We start from the raw sequence: 24,341 nt of genomic DNA, 5'->3' as shown, positions 1-24,341 counted from the left end.
CCCTTGAGGTTGGAGACATTAATGCCATGAACGCCCTTAATTTGGGCGACGGCACAAAAGCGGCTACAGTTAAGTGCCGTTCTTCCCGCGCGGCTCCTTCGCGGAGTGTCGCGCCGGACGCCATTTTGGATGCGCAGCATGCCTCTCCCCCGCTCTTGCGAGCGCCGGTTGAGGGTGCGTCTAGGGCTGTTGCCCAGGCTGCGGAAGTGCACAGTCTGGGGGGTTTCTCCCCCGAGTTTGTTTTGCTGCTGCATCAGGCTTTCCTCATGCAAAACGCTGCCCCTGCTCCCTCTTCTGATAAAGAGGTTGAGGTTCCCAGAGGTAAACGCCCTCGGGTTGATTTCCAGGCCTTGGAGGACTTTGTCTCCTCCGATGTAGATGAGGGCAGCGTGTCTGAGGTCTCCCAACGGTCCTTTGCGGATTCCTTGGAGGAGACGGATCCCCGCTCGGATGGAGCGGATGACCCCTCTGCAGCGCGGCTTTTTAGCCCAGAGGATTTGCCCAACCTGTTAGTGCAGGCCATGGGCATTTTGATGATTTCCTCTCCGGAGGACGTCTCTCCCTCAGCCCCTGTTGGCTCTGCCATTATGCTGGGGACGAAGCGCCCGCCTAGAACCTTCCACGTGCATGATGCCATGCACACCTTAATTTCGGCTCAATGGGATGTCCCGGAAGCGAGCCTCAAAGTGGCTAGGGCTATGTCCCGCCTCTATCCTTTACCTGAAAGTGAACGTGAGGCCTATCTGTGGCCTACTGTGGATTCTTTAATCACTGCGGTGACTAAGAAAACGGCTTTGCCGGTGGAAGGTGGCACGGCCCTAATGGACGCCCAAGACAGAAGATTGGAGGCGGCCTTAAGGTCGTCCTTTGAGGCAACTGCTTTAAGTTTGCAGGCCTCGGTTTGCGGTTCCTATGTGGCCAGGGCGTGCCTGACTATGGTGCAGCGGGCTTCCCCCTCGGATCATTCCTTGAGGGCTGATTGGCCGGCCCTGGAATCGGGCCTAGCCTATTTGGCAGACTTGCTGTATGATGTCTTGAGAGCCTCAGCTAAAGGCATGGCTCAGACAGTCTCTGCGCGGCGGTGGCTTTGGCTGAAACATTGGTCTGCTGACCACGCCTCTAAATCCCGCCTGGCTAGATTGCCTTTTAAAGGCAAGCTGCTCTTTGGGGTCGAGCTGGACAAAAGCGTGACCGATCTCGGCACGTCTAAGGGCAAGAAGTTACCAGAGGTCAGGGCTCGGGCTAGTACTCGTCCCGGTACCTCCAGAGGACGGTTTCAGGAAGCCCGTCGGTACCGCCCGGGCAGGTCGGGCTCCTCTGCCCCCTCTTCCTTCAAGAGGAATTTCTCCCCCAAGCAGCATTCCTTTCGCAGAGACCGCCGTCCCGGAGGTGCTCCCTCCGGTCCTCCCCCAGGGTCTCGCGCCCAGTGACGGGGCCTTGGTCCACGCCCCAGTGCAGATTGGAGGACGGCTGTCCTCGTTTCTGGGTGAGCGGACCACAGTAACTTCACACGCTTGGGTGCTGGAAGGCATCAGAGACGGCTACAAGCTAGAGTTCTGCCGACCCTTAAGAGACGGGTTTGTACTCTCTCCCTGCAAGTCTCCGGTCAAAGCTGTGGCAGTGCAGCAGACCTTGGACAACCTGATCCGCCTGGGTGCGGTCGTTCCGGTGCCAAAAAATCAGATTGGCAAGGGACGTTACTCCATTTACTTTGTGGTACCAAAGAAAGGAGGTTCTGTCCGGCCTATCCTCGACCTCAAAGGGGTCAATCGGGCCTTGAAAGTGAGGCACTTTCGCATGGAGACTCTCCGCTCTGTTATAGCGGCAGTGAAGGCAGGAGAGTTCTGGGCTTCCTTGGACATCAAGGAAGCGTACCTGCATATTCCCATCTGGCCTCCTCTCCAACGCTTTCTGCGTTTTACAGTCCTGAGACGACACTTCCAGTTCAGAGCCCTCCCTTTCTGGTTGGCTACTGCTCCGCGGACCTTTTCCAAAGTAATGGGGGTCATAGCGGCCTTCCTGCTAAAGGAAGGAGTACAAGTCCATCCTTATCTGGACGACTGGTTGATCCGAGCCCCCTCTTATGCAGGGTGCGGCAAAGCTATGGACCGGGTAGTTGCTCTTTTGAGCTCCCTGGGATGGATCATCAACTGGAAGAAGAGCCAGCTGCACCCGACTCAGTCCCTGGAGTATCTGGGAGTTCGATTCGACACCCAAGTGGGCAGAGTGTTCCTGCCAGACAATCGGATTGTCAAGCTTCAGGCTCAGGTGGACTAGTTCCTAGTAGCCTCTCCTATTCGGGCTTCGGACTACGTGCAGCTGTTGGGCTCTATGACGGCCACGATGGAAGTAGTGCCCTGGGCCAGGGCTCATATGAGACCACTACAGCTATCTCTGCTGCTGCGCTGGACTCCGATGTCGGAGGATTCTGCTGTGCGCCTTCCCTTGGACCCAGCAGTGCGCAAGGCGCTGAGCTGGTGGACGCAGACAGACAAGTTGTCTGCAGCAATGCCTCTGGTGACCCCGGAGTGGATTGTCGTCACGACAGACGCCTCTTTGATGGGCTGGGGAGCCCAATGCTTGGGAAGGACAGTGCAGGGGCTCTGGTCTCCTGCAGAGGCAAGTGGTCTATCAACCTCCTGGAACTCAGAGCCATTCGGTTGGTGTTATTGGAGTTCATCCCGGTACTGGTGTTGAAGCCTGTACGGGTCCTGTCGGACAATGCCACGGCTGTGGCCTATATCAACCGCCAGGGAGGTACCAAGAGCGCCCCTCTAGCCAAGGAGGCTATGAATCTATGCCAGTGAGCGGAAGCGAACCTGGAGCAGGAGCCCGGAGAGCGGCAGCTATCTGTTCAGGCGTTCTTGGACATCACGAAGCGCTGGGGCCAGCCGAGCCTATATCTGATGGCGTCATCGGCCAATTGCCAAGTGCCGCGCTTGTTCAGCAGAGGACGGGACCCTCGATCCCTGGGAGTAGATGCTCTTCTCCAACAGTGGCCGACACAAGAGTTTCTCTATGTGTTCCCGCCCTGGCCCATGTTGGGCAGGGTGCTAGTCCGGGTGGCAAAGCATCCCGGCAGGGTAATCCTGGTGGTCCGGATTGGACCAGATGTCCCTGGTATGCGGACTTGATCAGGCTCTCAGTCGGCGATCCTCTGCGGCTGCCAGTGGAGCAGGGCCTGTTACATCAGGGTCCCGTGGTGATGGAGGATCCCTCCACCTTTGGTCTTACGGCCTGGCTATTGAGCGGCAGCGTCTGAGGAAGAAGGGCTTCTCAGACAAGGTCATCGCCACTATGCTGAGAGCGAGGAAGCGCTCTACTTCTACTGCTTACGCCAGGGTTTGGCGTGTCTTTGCAGCATGGTGTGAAGCAGGCTCACTTTCTCCCTTCACTGCTCCAATTCTTCAGTGTTGGCGTTCCTGCAAGAAGGTCTGGAGAAAGGCCTGTCGCTCAGTTCCCTTTAAGTCCAGATAGCGGCTCTGGCTTGCTTCAGGGGCCGCCTGAAGGGTGCTTCCCTGGCTTCGCAGCCAGATGTGGTGCGCTTTCGCAAGGGAGTTACTCACCTGCGCCCTCCTCCGCACTCAGTGGTGCCTGCGTGGATTCTCAACCTGGTGCTAAGAGCATTGCAGAAGCCGCCTTTTGAACCCTTGGCAAGGGCATCTCTGAAAGACCTGACGTTGAAAGCAGTCTTTTTGGTGGCTATCACTTCAGCCAGAAGAGTTTCCGAGCTCCAGGCGCTCTCTTGTCGAGAGCCTTTTCTGCAGTTCACTGAGGCAGGAGTGACTATTCGCACAGTGCCTTCCTTCCTGCCCAAGATTGTTTCTCGCTTCCATGTGAATCAGCAGCTCTGTCTCCCTTCCTTTCGTAGGGAGGACTACCCAGAGGAGTACTCTGCTCTTAAATATCTGGATGTGAGATGAGTCATCATCAGATACTTGGAAGTGACCAATGATTTCCGGAAATCGGATCATCTGTTTGTCCTGTTTGCAGGTCCTCGTAAGGGTCTGCAGGCTGCTAAGCCTACAGTGGCAAGATGGGTCAAGGAAGCCATGGCAGCGGCTTATGTGGCCGCGGGGAAGGTGCCGCCTATCCAGCTGAAGGCTCACTCCACAAGAGCTCAGGCGGCCTCGATGGCAGAGGCCGGATCCGTCTCCTTGGAAGAGATATGCAGGCGGCAACTTGGGCTTCGGCTCATACATTCTCCAAGCATTACCGTTTGACGGTGGCTGCACGGGCGGAGGCCCGGTTTGGAGCTTCAGTGTTGAGGTCAGGGATTTCAATGTCCCGCCCTGGGTGAGTACTGCTTCGGTACATCCCACCAGTCTATGGATTGATCAGCTTGATGATATGGAAGGTAAAATTATGTATAATCATACCTGATAATTTTCTTTCCATTAATCATAGCTGATCAATCCATAGCCCCTCCCAGATATCTGTACTGTTTTTATTCTGGTTGCATTTCAGGTTCAAGTTTAGTCTTCAGTTACTTCAGAAAGACTTCGTGTTCAAGTTTTTTCACTTGGATTCTTCAAGAGTTGAGACGAGTTTGTGTTACAGTGAGCTGCTGCATTCCTCTCCCCCCCGTTTTACGGGGCTGGATTGAGACATAAATTCTGCCAGCACTCCCTCCCGCTTCGTGCGGCTGTAGGGCAGCTTTGTACCCCTCCCGCTTCGGCGGTGTTAGGGTCAGTCAGCTCCTCCCGCGGTTGCGGTTGCAGGATAAGCCAGATCCCCCCGCATCGGCGGGTGTGGTGTCCCTCCCCCGCTCCGCGGGGATGAGCTGGACGGATTCCCCTCCCCCGTTTCGGCGGTGGTGAGCTGGGCAGAGTGTCCCTTCGTGGGTGTAATTCTCTTATGTGCTGAGTCCTGCGGATGGAGCTTTGATATCGACATACTGAGGAGTTTCCGGCAGCACATGACCACATATAGGGAGGCAAAAGTTTGCTCTCTATCTCCACCTGCTGATAGATTGGCACAACCCACCAGTCTATGGATTGATCAGCTATGATTAATGGAAAGAAAATTATCAGGTATGATTATACATAATTTTACCTTATCCCGCGAGGGAACAGAACTTTTTTTGCTCATGTTGGCGGGTAAGTATTCGCCTTCACGATACTGCCGTTTCCAGCGGGAAAAGAGTTTATTACCGCAGTTGTTGCCTTTAAACCAGTGGGGGATAGCGGAGCAAGAGGATCAGGCGTCCATTCGGCTTCGTGACGTCACTTCCTCTCTGTTTTCTATCTTTTAACCAGTTTTTAATCCCCAATAGAACACTACCTTCTATCCCATGACTCTCCAATTTCCTCTGGAGTCTTTCATGAGGTACTTTGTCAAACCAACAAAAAGAAGGTCCAAGTCTCCCGCAAACACATAAGACAACAAAGAGAGTGGAAGGAAAACCAAAATAGACCAGATAAAAACCATAAAGAGTAAGAGCACCAAAGAAGTTTATTAGGTCCTAATAAACTTCTTTGGTGCTCTTACTCGTTATGGTTTTTATCTGGTCTATTTTGGTTTTCCTTCCGCTCTCTTTGTTGTCTTATGTACTTTGTCAAACGTCTTCTAAAAATCCAGATACACAATATCAACCAGCTCACCTTTATCCACATGTTTGTTCACCCCTTCAAAGAAATCCATGTTGACTCACGTCTCATAAATCCATGCTTTTGAATATGCTCTGTAATTTTGTTCTTTATAATAGTCTCTACCATTTTGCTCGGCACCGACTTCAGACTCACCGGTGTATAATTTCCCGGATCTCCACTGGAACCTTTTTTAAAAATCGGCAATACTTTGGCCACCCTCCAATCTTCCGGTACCACACTCGATTTTAAGGATAAATTACATATTTCTAACAGTAGCTCTGCAAACTCATTTTTCAGTTCTATCAGTGCTCTGGGATGAATACCATTCGGTCCAGGAGATTTGCTACTCTTCAGTTTGTAGAACTGCCCCTTTACATCCTCCAGGTTTACAGAGAATGCATTAAGTTTCTCCGACTCAGCTTCGAATACCATTTCCGGCACCAGTATCCCACCCAAATCTTCCTCGGTGAAGACCGAAGCAAAGAATTCATTTAATCTCTCCTCTACGACTTTGTTTTCTCTGATCGCCCCTTTTACTCCTCGGTCATCTAGTGGTCCAACCGATTCTTTTGCCGGCTTCCTGCTTTTAATATACCTAAAAAATTTTTTACTATGTGTTTTTGCCTCCCAACGCATTCTTTTTTTCGAAGTCCCTCTTAGCCTTCGTTATCAGCTCTTTGCACTTGACATTCCTTATGCTGTTTCTTATTATTTTCAGTCGGTTCCTTCTTCCATTTTCTGTAAGATTTTCTTTTAGCTCTAATAGCTTCCTTCACCTCACTTTTTAAGCACGCAGGCTGTAGTTTGGTCTTCCGTCCTCCTTTTTTAATATTCGGAATATATTTGGCCTGGGCTTCCAGGATGGTGTTTTTGAACAGCATCCACGCCTGATGTAAATTTTTGACCCTCGCAGTCGCTCCTCTAAGTTTTTTTTTTTTTTTTTTTTTCATGTTCTTCTCATTTTATCATAGTCTCCTTTTTTAAAGTTAAATGCTAACGTATTTGATTTCCTATGTAAACTTCAAAGCTAATATCAAATCCGATCATATTATGATCACTGTTATCAAGCGGCCACTGCACTATTACCTCCCGCACCAGATCATGCTCTCCACTAAGGACTAGGTCTAGAATTTTTCCTTCTCTCGTCGGCTCCTGTACCAGCTGCTCCATAAAGCAGTCCTTGATTTTATCAAGGAATTTTACCTCCCTAGCATGTCCTGATGTTACATTTACCCAGTCAATATCGGGGTAATAGAAATCACCCATTATTATTGTGTTGCCCAGTTAGCGGTATTGAGGCCACTGGTCTGTAGTTTGTGATGTCACTAATTTTGCTTTTTGTGTTTTTGGGGACTGGTGTTGGTACTATTTCGCCTTTGTCTGTTGGAAATTGTCCCTTTGCGAACATGAATGCAATGCGTTTGGTGAAGCGCTCTATGAACTAGTCTGGTGGGTCTTTCATCATGTAGTTAGGGCAGTTGTCTAGCATGCAGTATGTGCATGCATACTTAGTCAGTAGTTATTTTTTTTTTTTTTGTTACATTTGTACCCCGCGCTTTCCCACTCATGGCAGGCTCAATGCGGCTTACATGGGGCAATGGAGGGTTAAGTGACTTGCCCAGAGTCACAAGGAGCTGCCTGTGCCGGGAATCGAACTCAGTTCCTCAGTTCCCCAGGACCAAAGTCCACCACCCTAACCACTAGGCCACTCCTCCACTTTACTGTGTTTTGTTTGGGTGGTTTGAATGTGGTCCAATATCTGCCACAGTGTGGATATCTTTTGTTTCGCAGTTTTGTAGGAAGTCAGTGATTGATGTTTGTGATATTACTAAGTTTGCTCTTGTGTTTGCTGTTTTGTTTTTTAAATATTGTGCAAGCTCCTCTGCTTCTGTTGGTGGTTCAGTTGATGCCAATATGTCTTGGGTTTTCAGTAGTTTGTTCATGAGTTCGAATTTTTTTTATCCTATTAGTCTGTTCAGAGTTCGCATATGTGCTGTAATGTTCTGCTTTAGTTTTCTTTATGTTGTTTGTGTATTTTCTTATGGCTTTTCTCCATATGTTTTTTTTTTTGTGTGTTTGTTTTGTTTTTGGCTCATGTTTTCAAGTTTCCTGTGCAGTTTTTTTTTTCATGTGTAGTAGCTTGTTACACCAGGGACATGTTTTTTTATTAATTTCTGGTTTTCATTGATAGTGCTGGTATTTTGTTTAGTGTTTTTTCACTAGCTTCATCCCATTTTCTCATGAAGTGTATATCCTTGGTTGTTACGTTTCACTGTTCATGCATCGTTGTTGTCCAAAAGGTGTGGGTGTTTATTTTCCCTCTGGTTGTGAATTTGTGTGGTGTTCTTGGCTCTCTTTGCTTTCAGTTGTCTTACTGCATTAGATAAAACTCATATTTGTGGACACAGATCTGTACTCAAGTCAGTGATCACCTCCCAAATGACTTCCAACGTAATGGAAGCAGGACAGGCAGAAAGAAACTCAGGTATCGAAAGTTATAATGTTGCAGCAGTACCAACCAAAGAGCCCATTTCAGCCCCACTCACAGACTGTTGCAGCTGCATAACCTCCGCTGAATTTCTCTCAATCCATCATCCTCTGTTGTCTCCCAGTGGTACTCCAGTCTCTTGAGCAGCATCCTTGGAATATGACCCAGGAAGCTCTAAATTTCTGCTCAGTTTAGGCATCTCTGTTCCTTGTCATCAGCAGCAGATGAATCCATTTACTGATGGGTTGTATCCACCTACCAGCAGGTGGAGATAGAGAACATTGAAAAACCATAGTGCTTCTTGGATGGCTAGCCCCAACTGCCTTCAGTATTTCTCTATCTCCCAGCAGGTGTGGACGTAGCTTGATCAGCTCCTGGATTTCAGACTGCCTGGGGTGGCTCCTGTGCTTTGCCAGTTGAGCAGGGGTGTTGTGGCTGGTGGTGCCCACTTTAAAGGCATATAGGTTCGCCCTTTCCCTGCCTTACCCATTCCCCCCGCCTCCCGGAGTCCCTCTGTTGCTGCCTGCCTCCAACTTTCCTCACAGCATAAAAAAAAAAAAAAGCGCGCTTTTACTGTGTGGCTGTTCTGAGGCTTTTTCCAGTGATTCGGGTTCTGTGCAGCTTGACCGGAGCTCATTGACTCGGTCCTCTGAGGTGAGAGTGGTGCCCATCTCCTCTGGGGCGGTCCCGGGTACGCCGTTCCGATCGGGGTAAGTTTTGGCGCGAAGCCGCCATTTTATTGCTATATTCCCGTTCTGTAAAAAACAGACGATGGGTGCTGAAGGAGTTAAGCGCTGCTCCCGTTGTGGTAAACGCAGATCAGCAGCGGGGCTGTGTAAAACGTGCTCCTTAGACGCTCACGCTAGTATGAGCATGCCGAGCGATGTTTCTTCCCGCTCGATGGAGCTGGCAGCGGGTGCCATTTTGGAAGCGCCGCATGCCTCGACCCTCGCGGTTGTGGAGGAATCTGAGGGCAGGGGGACGCCTCGTTTACAGGCTGCCAGAGGAGCTCCTACATCCGTTACTCCTAATTTGGAGGCGGAGGGTCAGGGTGAGTTTTCTCCCCTGAGTTTGTGCTGTTAATTCATAAGGCTTTCATGCTGAAAAGAGCTCTGCTGCAGCTGTCTGACACTGCATTGCATCCTGGCTTCCCTCCAGGTGTTGATGCCCCGGGGATGGCTTCAGAGGTTATTTACTCCCCCGAGCGCTGGAAACACGCTAAACATAGATGGGTAAATTCCCCATCTGAAAGTGGTGCATATCCTTTCTCCCCCCCCCCGTGGTCAGGCTGTGGAGAGTCTGAGGGATCTGGCAGGCCCTCAGGGATGGATGATCCAGAGGAGGGTGCCTATTTGCCACTGGATTTGGATGATCCCAGTGGCGGTCCGGATTTTCCACCGCGACGAGCTGCCAGCTCTCATTACTGACGCCTTGCAGGCCCTCTCAATTGATGATCTTGCTGAAGGTGCGGCCTCCTCTGTTAATCTTAGGATGGCGAGTACTAAGAAGCCTACTCGGACCTTTCCAGTGCATGACTCCATCCAAGAGCTTATTTCTGCTCAATGGTCTGACCCCGATGGGCCTTTGAAAATGGCCAGGGCTATGGGTTAGCTTTACCCTCTGTGTGAGAAGCACTTGGCCTAAAGTGGATGCATTGGTCACGGCGGTGACAAAAAAAGACCACTCTCCCAGTAGAGGGAGGGGTGGCTTTGAAAGACACGCAGGACCGGTGGCTGGAGTCCACACTGAGGCGGTCCTTTGAAATTGCGGGCCTTGCCTTGATGGCATCTATTTGCAGTTCCTATGCAGCCCGGGCATGTCTTTCCTGGCTACAGCAGGCGGTGGAACAGCCCGCCGATGATGCAGGCCCCCTTTCGGAGGTTGCCCCGCGGATGGAGTCGGCCCTGTCATTTTTGGCTGACGGCCTTTATGATCTGGTCAGAGCTTCGGCTAAACAGATGTCTGTGGCGGTGTCCGCCCGCTGCCTTCTTTGGCTGTGGCATTCGGCGGCTGACATGGCTTCTAAGCAAAGGCTGGTGAGGCTACCCTTTCGGGGCCTCCTGTTATTTGGAGAGGGAGAAGATTGTGAAAGACCTGGGGAATCTAAACTCCAGCGGTTACCTGAGGATAGGCCGAGGCCTTCTTCCAAGGGTTCTATGTTTCCCTCCTGTTCCAGACCTTGCTTCCGTGAAGCTCGCAGGTATTGCCCGGGGAGCTCTGCTGGGTTTTCTCAACGTGCCCGTTTTCAGCAGAGGAACTGCTTTCGCTTGGACAAATGTTCCGCAGGGGCCTGTTCAAGGCCAGGAGTTCAGGGGCGTCCTCCACAATGATGAGACGCCGGTCCACTCCTCCTTGCCTGCAATAAGAGGACGTCTTTCCCTCTTTCTAGAGGAGTGGACCAAGATTACCTCGGATCAGTGGGTCCTGGACCTGATCAGAGAAGGCTACCGACTGGAATTCGGTGCCGCGGTGAGAGACGTGTTTGTGGAGTCCCGATGCGGCACTGCCGTAAAACGGGTGGCGGTAGAGGAGACCTTACAAGTCTTGCACCTCGGAGCAGTGATACCGGTGCCTCCCGCCGAACGCGGTTGCGGTCGCTATTCCATTAATTTTGTCGTGCCTCGAAAAGGCGGGTCTTTCAGACCAATCCTCGACTTACGAAGAGTCAACGAGGCTCTCAGAGTATGACATTTTCGAATGGAAACCCTGCGCTCCGTCATTGCAACGGTACGGCCAGGAGAGTTTCTCACGTCTCTGGACCTAAAAGAAGCTTATTTGCACATTCCTATCTGGCCTCCACACCAGCGGTTCCTCCGCTTTGCGGTGTTGGGAAAGCATTTCCAGTTTCTGGCCTTGCCTTTCTGCCTAGCCACAGGTCCCCTTACCTTTTCCAAGGTAATGGTGATCGTAGCTGCCTGTCTCAGGCGAGAGGGTATCAGAGTTCACCCTATCTCAACGACTGGCTTATCAGAGTGGATTCGGCAACCGAGAGTCGTCTTGCCACAGCCAGAGTGGTGGCGGTCCTGCAGGCGCTAGGCTGGGTGGTCAATATACCCAAAAGTCACCTGACCCCCTCTCAGTCTCTCGAGTATTTGGGGGTCCGGTTCGACAGGGCATCGGGGTTTGTCTTTCTCCCCGACCTAAGGCGGTGCAAGCTTCAGAATCAGATCCGTCTGCTTCTGCGGATGCCTTGCCCGCAAGCTTGAGACTTTGTCCAGCTTCTGGGGTCGATGACGGCCACCTTGGAGGTGGTGCCTTGGGCGAGAGCGCATATGAGGCCTCTGCAGGTTGCCCTGCTTCAACAATGGTCTCCGATGTCCCAGGAATATCTACACAGACTAACGTTGCTCCCTGTGGCCCAGCTCAGTATGGAGTGGTGGCTCTCTAACAGGATGCTGCCCCAAGGAATGCCTCTTGCACTTCCTTCTTGGTGCCTGGTGATAACAGATGCCAACCTTCTAGGCTGGGGAGCGCATTGCCAGGGAAGCTATGCTCAGGGTCTGTGGACACCTGTGGAAGCGGGGTGGTCCATCAATCGCTTGGAACTGAGAGCGATATTCCAGGCTCTTATGGCCTTTCAAAAGACTCTGAAGGGGCTTGCTGTCCGGGTTCTGTCAGACAACACGACAGCGGTGGCATACATAAATCGTCAGGGAGGCACTCAGTGCAGGGCCCTGGCCGTGGAGGCCGCCCAGATTTGCCACTGGGCCGAGCTACACCTGCAGCTTCTGTCTGCAGCTCACATAGCAGGTCAGAGCAATGTGCAAGCCGATTTTCTCAGCAGGCATCAAATCGACCCGGCGGAATGGGAACTGGCAGAAGAAGTTTTTCTTCAGATTTGTGCCAAATGGGGGACTCCCGGAATGGATCTAATGGCGTCAAGTGCAAACGCCAAAGTACCCTGCTTTTTCAGCAAAAGGAGAGATCCTCACTTGGCGGGGTTGGATGCTCTGGCTCAACCCTGGCCCTCAGAGCTCCTGTATGTGTTCCCTCCTTGGCCCCTAAAAGGGCGAGTCCTACTGCAGATTCGATAGCACTGAGGTCTGGTGATTCTCATCACTTCAGATTGGCCAAGGCATCCGTGGTATGCGGATCTCCGCCGGATGTTGGTGGACGCTCTGGTGCATTTACCCCTGGTGCCGAACCTGTTGGCTCAGGGTCCGGTGTCTATGGAGGATCCCTGCCGATTTGGTCTTACAACCTGGCTATTGAGAGGGCGCAATTTAGAGACAAGGGCTACTCTAACAAGGTCATCTCCACTCTTGCAGGCCCGCAAGCGGTCCACCTCCGCAGCTTATGCTTGGATCTGGCGCAAATTTGAGGCGTGGGGTGTTTCAAAGGCGATCACACCCACGCGGGCTGCAGTCTCGACAGTGCTGGACTTTTTGCAGGAGGGCTTACAGAAAGGCCTGGCTTACAATTCCCTGCGGGTGCAAGTGGCAGCATTATCATGCTATTGAGGGAAAGTCGGTGGCTTGTCCCTTGCTGCTCATCCGGACATTGCCCGATTTCTCAGAGGGGTGCTTAGGCTCCATCCTCCTGTCCAGCCTGGAACCTGGGGCTGGTGTTGAAGGCTCTTCAGTGTTCGCCCTTCGAGCCGCTTAAGCAAACTTCGGAGAAGGATGTGACTCTCAAGACAGTCTTTTTGGTGGCCTTGACATCGGCTAGACGCGTGTCTGATCTGCAGGCGCTGTCCTGTCGGGACCCTTTTCTGCAATTCTCGGAGTCTGGAGTAACGGTACATACAGTGCCTTCCTTCCTGCCTAAGGTGATTTCAGCATTTCACCTGAAGCAGCCCATTTTTCTTCCTTCCTTTTCTAGGGAAGAGTTCCCGGATTCCTTTGGGCAGTTACATCTTCTGGATGTCCGCAGGGCGCTGTTGCAGTATCTACAGATGTCAAATGATATCAGGACTTCTGATCACCTTTTTGTCTTGTTGTCAGGTCCTTGGCGTGGAGGCCCGGCATCTAAGGCCACTGTAGCCCGTTGGCTCAAGGAAGTCATTTTTGCTGCGTATCTGCTTTCAGGTCGGTCTCCACCTGAAGCGTTTAAGGCGCATTCCACGGAGTGATTTCTTCCTTGTGGGCTGAAACGGGTGCACTCTCTCTTCAAGAGATCTGTAGTGCGGCTACTTGGGCTTCTCAGCTCTCATTTTTCCGGCATTATAGGCTGGATGTTGCGGCGAAGCAGGACGCTATTTTTGGAGCACAAGTGTTTGCTTGCGGTATGGCCTATTCCCACCCTACGTGGGATTGCTTTTGTACATCCCATCAGTTAATGGATTCATCTGCTGCTGATGACAAGGAAGGGAAAATTAGGTTCTTACCTTGGTAATTTTCTTTCTTTAGTCACAGCAGATGAATCCACGATCTCTCCCTGTCTGACTTGTTTTTTATTCAGATCTTTCATGCAGATATAGATCTCATTGGAAGAAGTTGGATACCAGTTCTCAAAATTTCTACATGATATTGTACTACAGGAGGTTGAGTTCATCCCTCCTTTGTATGGTTATTGCTTCTGTTCTGGGGCGTTTGTTCGCTGTGAGGAAAGTTTATGCTATTATACCTTTATGGTTCACTCTGCTTTGGAAATCTCAAATACTGAAGGCAGTTGGGGCTAGCCGTCCAACAGGCACTATGGTTTTTCAGTGTTCTCTATCTCCACCTGCTGATAGGCGGATACAACCCATCAGTTAATGGATTCATCTGCTGTGACTAAAAGAAAATTACCAAGGTAAGAACCTAATTTTCCCATATAGCAGCTGGGATCTCCTTGCCAGCTTCTCCAGCTTGCAGTCATTGTGATGGTGGTTCTCTGGGGTCTGGGCAAAGGGTAGCATCATGTTCAGGAGCACCATGATACTTTCCCAATTCCCATAGCCACTCTGATGGACCTCCGTCCAAACCCTCCTGAAATGCCTCCATCCATAGAACTCAACAGGGAGACAGGTGGCTAAGAGAGAACAGTCGTCCTTCCCTTATCCTTGCCCATAGAGATGGAGGAAAAACTAAGGGGTGAGAATACATATATACATATTTCTTTTTATTTGTACAATATATATATAATTGTTTTTTGTGTAAACCGTTTAGACAGTTCTCTAATAGGCGGCATATCAAATAAATTTGAAACTTAGGTCATACTCCTCCACCTTCTCTTCCTTCATTGTGTCCTGTATAAAGGCTAATAAAAGCAAGATTTGTTCATTTCCCTGATAGGGGTCATACCACAGAGCCATCTTGCAAGACAGGTTAAATGTGTATGGTGTAATTTGCTTGAGAGTAGTAGTCCATATTTTCTTATTTTTCACTTTATTGCAAGTTTTACTTTTTTTTTTTTTTTTTTTGTATTTACCACTAAATGCCAGGCTGTTTCTTCTGTTACAAACGAATACAGGCAAGGTTCTTTCTTTCCAGTGCTTCCTGGGTGTCTTAAAATTCAAAAGTATTTTAACTATCTAAACTACCATTTTTATAAAATTTCTCATGTTAAATTTTCTTAAATGATGGGAAAACATGAATAAAATGGGTTTTTCTTCTGAACTTCTTGTTTAAAAAGTAAAAACAAAACGAAAAATAAAACATTCATTTTGTGAGGCCAAATATAAATCTGTATTATACTAGCCCTTGGAGGCTATCTTGATAGTTTTGCTTTATCTTCCATTATCTTTAGGGTGATTCTACAGTGGTTGGGACCAGTAAGCTTCGTGATTTGTATGACAGGTTTGAGGAGGAATTAGGAAAGCGGCAGACAAGGGCAAAGGCAGCCAGGCCACCGTGGGAACCCCCAAAGACCAAGCTAGATGAAGATCCAGGTAAGTGAAATAACCTTCTGAAGACTATAGATAGTGCTGAAAAATCTCACAGGTGTTATAAATGTCTTGCAGGCTGATCCTAACCAGTCTGATTTTAGGATAATCACAATGAGTATGCATGAGAGATTTGCATGCTCTCTCTGTATTTTATGTGAGTATATCCCATGCATATTCATTGTGGGCATCCTGTAAGGGCCAGCTTGAGAAACACTGTTCTGAGTAGATCTGTTGCATCCCAGATTCTCGTGCATTGGGGCAATGTGCATATATCATAAATGGTTTAAATCCTGGAGGAAGTGACATCATCCTGTATGATGGTTGCTTGAAGGGGGAGCTCTGTACGAGTCAAAGCAGGTCCCTTCCCCACCGCTGCTTCTAGTACTCCACTTGGGTCATCATCTTCCTCCCACGAGGTGCGAATCTTCCTGCTACCGGATGGCAATGATGATAAGGCTGGTCAAGGGTAAAACCCCAGCAAAAATGGCAGCGAAGCTGGCTGGCCGTTTCCCATGTGGTTCTGAGCATGCAGAGCGTGCATCACCATCCCCACTGGAGAACAGCATGGAGCCTGACCCTAGCTGTGGTAGATTTGGTGTAGGTGCGGATCTCAGTGGTGGACTTGCAATCCTGGCTTGGGAAAATCAAGAGTGAAATTGCATTGGTTAAGTCCCAAATCAAAGATGCGGTCCAGGGTATTAAGTTGTACCTTGCCAGCATGGGGACCTGCATCGAGTACGTAGAAGAACACATGGATGGGTGCGAGTCTCTGGTGATGGGCACCCAGTGCACAGTGGCAAAGCTTCAGGAGGAGCACTGAAAATTGCTGAGTAAATTGGAGGACCTGGAGAACCGCACAAAATGTAACACTGTGCGGATTTGGGATATACCTGAGGGGGCTTAGTATGGTGATTTTACGCACACAGTGCAAGACCTTTATTGTTGGCTCCTGGGAGAGGATTGGGAGAGGTGTATGTGACTCCCCTATTGCTGGAGCACGCACCCTGGATCCCAGATTCAGTGGCTTCCCCTGAGATGTGGCGGTTTGCTTCCAGAGATTCTCCGAGTAAGAGGCTATGCTGCGGAAAGCGAGAGAGAGGGGAGTTCTCAAGTGGAATGGCTTTGAGGTGGAGCTCTTTCAGGACAGCCACTGCCACACTTTTGAAATGCAGATCTTTCAAGGAGCTCACTTGGGCCTTAGTTCAAGCGCAGATCCGGTATCGCTGAACCTTTTCTATTTGGGCCACTGGTGACCCTCATTGAGGTTCATACTAAGTTTACTACTGTGTTGGGCGCTTGGGAGGCGCTACATAAAGTGGGCATCCAGAGACCTGAGCCTGACCAGTGGCAGGAGGAAGATACGGCAGCAGTTAGCGGGCTATCACTGGCGTAGTGTGGAGGGTCACACCAAATGACAGTGTCAGGAAGATCCCCCTGGACTGGCGCTGGGTCCAGGCCCAATCTAAACTGGGTATCGTGGACGTAGGCCTCCTTGACTATAGTACTTACTCTTCACCCTTGCTGATGCTAGGGTTGAATGTGAACTGTGACCTTTGGTTTGACCTTGCCCAGACTGGTGGATGTGTGTGTGGGGTATGGAAGTTGGGAGTGACTGAATGGATGTGTGTGTGATTTTGGAAAGTACGGGAAGGGAACTTTATATCATGCTTCTTGTTTCTGGTATGTGGGAGTCTTAGGGCTTTCACTTCCTTCAATGGAGAGGTGGGAGTGGAGGATTTTCCTATATTGGGGGAGGGGCGGGAGATCAGGATTCAGGGAAGGATGCGTAGTTCTGCTTGGAGGGGGGCATTGTCTTGAATTCCATCATGGGTCCTCTGATGTTGAAAGTGGTCTCCTGTAATGTGAAGGGACTTAACTTGCCTGCAAAATGCAGCTTGATGTTTCAAGAGCTGAAGTGTTTGCATGGTGACATATGTTTATTGCAGGAAACACACTTTAAATGAGTACATGAGCGGTTATTCACCTCCTCTCTATACCGTACCAGAATCTCGGAGTCCAGGAAGGGTGATGTGGGCATTTGTTCGCCACTTGCGATGGATGTCAGATTGCTTAAGAGTGATAAACTGGGGCGCTTATTGGTGGTGGTGGCTATGATAAATGGTTGTTTATATACTATAGTTAACCTGTATGTACCTAATGTGGGGCAAGAGCGATTTCTAGAGTCCTGTCTGGAGGATATCCTTCACTGCCAAGAAAGTGTCCTACTTTTAGGTGGGGGGAATTTTAATTTGATACTACTGCCCTGGCTGGATAATACGAAAGGGGGGGGGGGGGGAATATATAGCAAATTTGGACAGGGTGCTATTTAAACGATTTCTCCCTGTTGATAGCTGGAGGGAAACCCACAGGGGGAAGCGGGACTACGCGTTTTTTTCACCTGTACTCTCAAGTTATTCCAGGATAGACTTTCTTTTTATGGCTTAGCAGCTCACCTTCCATGCCCGTTCTGGGATTGAACAGATCTTGTGGTCAGACCATGCCCCGGTGTGGATTGAGTTGTCACTTGCTCCAGAGGTGGGAGGCACCCGATATTGGAGGCTGCTTGAGGATTCTCAAATAGCAGCCCATGTTGAAGGGTTACTTTTGGAATATATGACCCTGAATAATCAGAGGGAGGTCTCATCAGAAGCCCTTTGGGAAGGCCTTAAGGCAACTATGTGGGTCCAACTCAAAGCAATTGCATCTCAGCGTAAGCATAGGCCTAGGCTGGAAGAGCTTGAGCTGCATGAGCTGATTAACACCTTAGATATCCAACATAAATAAATGGTTTAAATCCTAACATGTATTTGTTTACTGATTTGACATACTGCCATTCGCCAGACTGCATCATGGCAGTGTACAATATAAAAAAATAGCATCAATAAAGAGATGGACTAAATACACAGAGACATGTTATGCTTTTAAACCAAGACAAACCCCTGAAAAAAGGCAGATGGAATTGAAGTTACACTCTGGTGAAAGGGAGATAGGGAAACCCATAAAGGGAAAGGGGACTTGATATACCACCTTTCTGAGGTTTTTGCAACTACATTCAAAGCGGTTTACATATATTCAGGTACTTATTTTGTACCAGGGGCAATGGAGGGTTAAGTGACTTGCCCAGAGTCACAAGGAGCTGCAGTGGGAATCGAACTCAGTTGCCCAGGCTCAAAGTCCACAGCTATAACCAGTAGGCTACTCCTCCACTCTCCAGAAAGGACAGCAGCTGCTTGTACAGAGTAATACACATCAGCTGTGAACTTCCAAGTCTTTCTCTCGATGTTGAATTTGGCGTAGGAGCTCTCATTCCTTAGTTCCTGGGATATGGAGTTCTACAAAGATGATGCTAATACACAGAGTGCACTATAGCAAGTGGATTCCAGTCTGGATCGTTGAAGGTGTGTATATACAGAGGAGATTGTGCTGGCACATATGAGACAAAATTTAATCTGAGATAGGATGGGCTGGGAGGAGGATAGGGGCGGGTACATGGTCAGATTTTGTGGCGCTATATAAAAGTTTACCAGCTGCGTTCAACATTTGATGTTAGAAGCTGGCATGAAGAGAATTACAGTAATTGAAGCATTTGATCAGTGTATGAATGAGGCTGCCCACAACCAATGCATAATAGGGAGATAAAGACTGCAGTGTGGGATAGATATGTCAGTAGTGTACTTTTCTTTTCCAATAACTTCTTCAAAGTCTTGAAGCTGTAGAGGTGGCTACATAACAAAGAAGAAAGGGCCCTCCCGCTGACAAAAATGTGGTCAAATGCACTAAATAAATAAATATTTTCTCTTTCTTATCTGGAAAACTCATTAATTGGCTTTAGCTTGAATTTCTAGGGGCCATAACATTGACGGCAACTAATGGGTACCTTGTTGGAGGACTGGGCATAAGGTGTAAAGCATCAGAGTTAGGATTGTGGGTGAACTCTAATTGAAAACTGGGCCCACTTTACCTAATTAGGGCAACCAGCAGAACAAGCTGTACCCTAGAAACAATCTGTATAAGAAATGCAGAGCAAGAGGTAGGTGGGAGATTTAAGTTAATAAAAACCCTTAACTAACCTATAACTTAGACTGGCACCTTGGAAAAGAGAGGTTAGGAACACAGTTTAAATTTTATACCTATTTCACACTGAATTATAACTGTGTCTTTGTGCTTTATAGGTTTTATTTGATAAATATCGATAAAATACCCTTGATGCAAAAAAATAAAAATATATTGGATAAATACCAGAAAAAACAGCACCTCCCTTGGTACATGCTCACCCATCCACTGGTTTCTCTTGTGTCTTGCACTCATCTTTTGCATCTTTCTGCTTTGATAGCTTCTTCTTAACATAAATGTATGTATTTGATACAACTGGAAAAAGTACCAAGCAATAGTACCTGTTGCATGAAAACTCAGTAAGCATACTTTTTTTGTTGTACCCTCACAAAACCTTTAATTAGATGAAAAATAAACAGCTAAGAATAGAAGACCTATTTGTAATTCATCCCATATTGCATTAATATCTTGGTTACCTTTCATCCAATCCCACATCATATCAAGCCCAAGTTACAACCTTTTACGATCTTCTTTACTTTGAGCAGTTACTCTCTCTCTCCTCTCCCTTCCTGCCCTAGACATAAGGATCCTTCCAAGTTCAGATTCAGTTTGTGTTTCCTGCCACCCCACAATATATTCTTTCTGTGCTTCCTTTCCTTTCTCATTGCTTTCTGTTTCAGGTTCACCCTATCCTCAATCTGCCATGCTGTCATGACCATAGTTGTAAAAGACAACAGTTGACTGTTTGGTTAGATATTTTAGAAGGTTGGTATAGTGCATTTGTATTTTTAGAAGACATTTACATAGTAACATAATAACATAGTAGATGATGGCAGAGAAAGACCTGTACGGTCCAGTCTGCCCACAAGATAAACTCATATGTGCTACTTTATGTGTATACCTGACCTTGATTTGTATCTGCCATTTTCAGGACACAGACCGTAGAAGTCTGCCTAGCAGTAGCCCCGCCTCCCAACCACTGGCTCTTCCACCCAATCTCCGCTAAGCTTCTGAGGATCCATTCCTTCTGAACAGGATTCCTTTATGTTTATCCCACACATTTTTGAATTCTGTTACCGTTTTCATCTCCACCAGCTCCCGCGGGAGGGCGTTCCAAGTATCCACCACTCTCTCCATGAAAAAATACTTCCTGACATTTTTCTTGAGTCTTCCCCCCTTCAATCTCATTTCATGTCCTCTAGTTCTACCGCCTTCCCATCTCCGGAAAAGGTTCATTTGCGGATTAATACCTTTAAAATATTTGAACGTCTGCATCATATTACCCCTGTTTCTCCTTTCCTCCAGGGTATACATGTTCAGGTCAGCAAATCTCTCCTCATACGTCTTGTAACACAAATCCCATACCATTTTTGTAGTTTTTCTTTGCACCGCTTCAATTCTTTTTACATCCTTAGCAAGATATGGCCTCCAAAATTAAACACACTACTACAGGTGGGGCCTCACCAACGACTTATACAGGTGCGTCAACACCTCCTTTCTTCTGCTGGACACACCTCTCTCTATACAGACTAGCAACCTTCTAGCTACGGCCACCGCCTTGTCACACCGTTTTGTCGCCTTCAGATTCTCAGATACTATCACCCCAAGATCCCTCTCCCCGACTATACATATCAGACTCTCATCACCTAACACATACGTCTCCCGTGGATTTCTACTCCCTAAGTGCATCACTTTGCATTTCTTCGCATTGAATTTTAATTGCCAAACCTTAGACCATTCTTCTAGCTTCTGCAGGTCCTTTTTCATGTTTTTCACTCCCTCTGGGATGTCTACTCTGTTACAAATCTTAGTATTATCCGCAAAAAGGCAAACTTTACCTTCTAACCCTTCGGCAATATCACTGACAAATATATTGAACAGAATCTGCCCCAGCACCGATCCCTGAGGCACTCCACTACTCACCTTTCCCTCATCCGATAGAATTCCATTAACCACCACCCTCTGGCGTCTGTCCGTTAACCAGTTCCTAATCCAGTTCACCACGTTGGGTCCTATCTTCAGCCTGTCAAGTTTATTCAAGAGCCTCCTGTGGGGAACCGTGTCAAAAGCTTTGCTGAAATCTAAGTAGATTATGTCTATAGCATGTCCATGATTCAGTTCTCCGGTCACCCAGTCAAAGAATTCAATGAGATTCGTTTGGCACGATTTACCTTTGGTAAAACCATGTTGTCTCGGATCTTTTAACTTATTGGCTTCCAGGAAATTCAGTATCCTTTCCTTCAGCATCGCTTCCATTACTTTTCCAATAACCGAAGTGAGGCTTACCGGCCTGTAGTTTCCAGCTTCTTCCCTATCACCACTTTTGTGAAGAGGGACCACATCCGCTGTTCTCCAATCCCATGGAACCCCTCTCGTCTCCAAGGATTTATTAAATCTTTAAGAGGACCCACCAGAACCTCTCTGAGCTCCCTCAATATCCTGGGGTGGATCCCGTCTGGTCCCATGGCTTTGTCCACCTTTAAATTTTCAAGTTGTTCATACATACTCTCTTCCGTGAACGGTGCTATATCTACTCCATTCTCATATGTACTTTTGCCAGTCAATCGCGGTCCTTCTCCAGGATTTTCTTCTGTGAAAACAGAACAAAAGTATCTATTTAGCAAATTAGCTTTTTCTTCATCATTATCTACATAGCGGTTCGCAGCATCTTTCAGTCTCACAAAGTCCCTTAAGAGACGCTCCTTAGGAAATTAAAGAGTCATGGGATATGAGGCAATACCCTTTTGAAGACTGAAAACTGGCTAAAAGAGAGTGCAACCAAATTTCACATGGTAAAAGGGGGCCTATACTGGGACCTGTGCTGTTAGCATATTCATAAATGATTTGGTGATAGGAGTGACAAGTAAGATGATGAAATTTGTGGATGGCTTGTTAAAATGAAGAAGACTGCTAAGATTTGCAGAAGGATCTTGTGAGACTGAAAGACTGGCCATCTACAGTAAACGGCAGATGAAATGTAGTGTGGACAAGTGCAAAATAAGACAGGTACAACATGCTGGGTTCTAAGTTGTCACCCCCCATGCAAAGATCTTAGTCATGGTGGACAATATACTGACATTTTCAGCTCAGAATTCTGTGACTGCTAAAAAAGCAAAATGGGATGGAGAACAAAACCGAGAATATAATGCAATTGCTCTTTGAGTATTGCATGCTGTTTCAGTTGCCCATTTCAAAAACAATATAGTAGAAATAGAAAGGTTTGGAGAAGGGCAATAGAAATTAAGGAACACTAGGTCTCTTCAGCTTGAAGAACTAAGGGGGGGATATGATCAAAACTGATTAAACTATGAGGGAGGTGGAATGGTAGAACAGGGAACATTTTTTTAAATATTAATTGAATGAAAAACCAATATACAGTTTTCCCATACATTTTCCAATAAATCATACCAATATATCAAAGCATGAACATAGTCAAACAATATAGATACACAGAAAAATAAGAGCCTCAAAATACATTTTTTTTTTGAGATTAACATTTTTATTAACACCCTTTTATTAACCCCTAAGCTCGTACTCCCCATTGTTTACTTCCAACACTCCATAAGATTCAACATGTGTCAGCCCTAGGTGTATTCATCTCCATAACTGACTGTTTTCTTCAGTTACCCAGTTTCCGCCCCCCCCCCCCCCACACCACTCTTCTTGCTCAGAATCTACCCTTCCCTCTGGCACTTCTTATATCCACAACTCTCCTTTGCATTTAATTATTTAAAAACAAGCTTTATGCTCTGTGTGGGAGTTCTTCTCACTTTGATGCCCAGACTGCTGGAACTTCTTCTACTACTACTACTACTACTCAGCATTTCTAGAGCGCTACCAGGGCTACTCACCGCTGCACAATCCAACAAAGAGAGACAGTCCCTGCTCAAAGAGCTTACAATCTAATAGACAAGTGAACGGTCGGTCCGATAGGGGCAGTCAAATTGGGGCAGTCTGGATTCACTGAACGGTAAGGGTTAGGTCTAGCAACATGGTGTCCCCCCCCCCCCCCCCCCCCCCCATTGGCCTCCATCTGCTCATACTTGAACATTTGTACAAACTTATTTTGCCATTCTGTTAATATAGGGAGGGGGAAGGGGTGAACCCTGTATCCAGTTGGCTAGTATACACTTCTGTCCCAATTCATTTTTTTTTCTGCAAGCATGCAACATGAATGTTTTGCTTACCTAATGCCTATAGAATCTTTACTCTTTTTATTGGTAAGTTGATACTCGCCACATTTCAGGAAGCTATTCTAAAGGGGGGGTTGCAGTCATGGTGGAAAATATTTCTCCAATGTTGCCTACCAGTTCAACTGTATTGCCCAATCTGGGTGTCCAGCCCTTGCCCAAGCCCTTCCTAATATAGAATATGTATTCCATGTGTCCAGCTCCTCCTATCCAAAATCCCATTCTCCCACTCTGACCCTCCCTCCCATCCCACCTTTTAATGCTCTCTTTTGGTCCTCCCCTACCACCTGAAAACAAGCTACCCCAATCGTGTTCTAACTATCAACCCATCTCTTTTATCGAGAGTACCCTTCCCCTCATAGTCAACCAAAAATTGCTACCTATCCAGTTTTCATACTTGCACACTTCTCAGGTATTCTCAATTAAAACTTATTCTCTGTACAATCATACCTCACAACAGCCAACTTATAATCCTGATTCAACAAAGTCCAGTGCAGTAATTAAGCAGTAGAATTATCTCAAGCGATTAGGTGAAAATACTGTCCTATTAGTCCACCACTGGTTGAGCAGTTCACTTCTCAGACATCTATACTGCATTACTTCTCTTCAAGACTGAGGCATAGTGTCCCTTCAGTTTTGCTGCCAAGAGATAAGTTGTATGAATATTGCAGCCTTGGCTTAGCATTCATAGTGTATCTCTTGAGTCCTTCTACTCAAATAATAACCAGCAGCAGATCAATGTCAGCCTAAATTGTTGTTCCAAATATTTCAGTAATCACACATAAATTATCTAGTAAGGGGAGGATAGGAAATATATAATGATGACCAGTCCGCTGCGTACACGAGCAACACTCAGCTATTCCAGTGGCCTTACAGATGCCTCATTTCACTGTTTCCCTCTCCTAGTTGTAGAACTGTCTCTGCCTGCTGGACTTATACACAGGTATGGACAACTGGCATGGACCAGCCTGTTCAAGGAAGGTAGACTGAAAGGGAGTATCAGATTCCCAAGAAGGCTATAATTCTTCCCAGTGAAGAGGTAGAGGTCAGCTGCTAGAAGTCAGAGTTTGGTTGTAGCAGTTTTCTTGGGTGTGCATCTGCGCCATAGGGGCACATGTGTGTTAGGAGTAGTCAAGGGTGACCACATGCTAGTTTAGTGGCCCCTGTCCTGGGAATGGTCATGCTCTCCCTGTGCATGGACTCTAGAGCCT

General features: G+C 47.7%; 1 protein-coding gene across 1 annotated transcript in view; it reads left to right on the top strand.

Moving 5' to 3' along the window:
* DROSHA (drosha ribonuclease III) overlaps nucleotides 1-24,341 on the top strand; it is a 552,432-nt gene that overhangs the window by 80,431 nt on the left and 447,660 nt on the right. The window contains exon 4 of the mRNA XM_030216759.1: nucleotides 14,749-14,890. Within this exon, the coding sequence (XP_030072619.1) occupies nucleotides 14,749-14,890 (142 nt within the window). The remainder of the gene's footprint in view (nucleotides 1-14,748; nucleotides 14,891-24,341) is intronic.

This window comes from Microcaecilia unicolor, chromosome 1, assembly GCF_901765095.1.
Source record: "Microcaecilia unicolor chromosome 1, aMicUni1.1, whole genome shotgun sequence".
Lineage (NCBI taxonomy): Eukaryota > Metazoa > Chordata > Amphibia > Gymnophiona > Siphonopidae > Microcaecilia > Microcaecilia unicolor.
The sequence above is the reverse complement of the archived record's forward strand: the minus strand, read 5'-3'. Positions and strand labels throughout refer to the sequence as shown.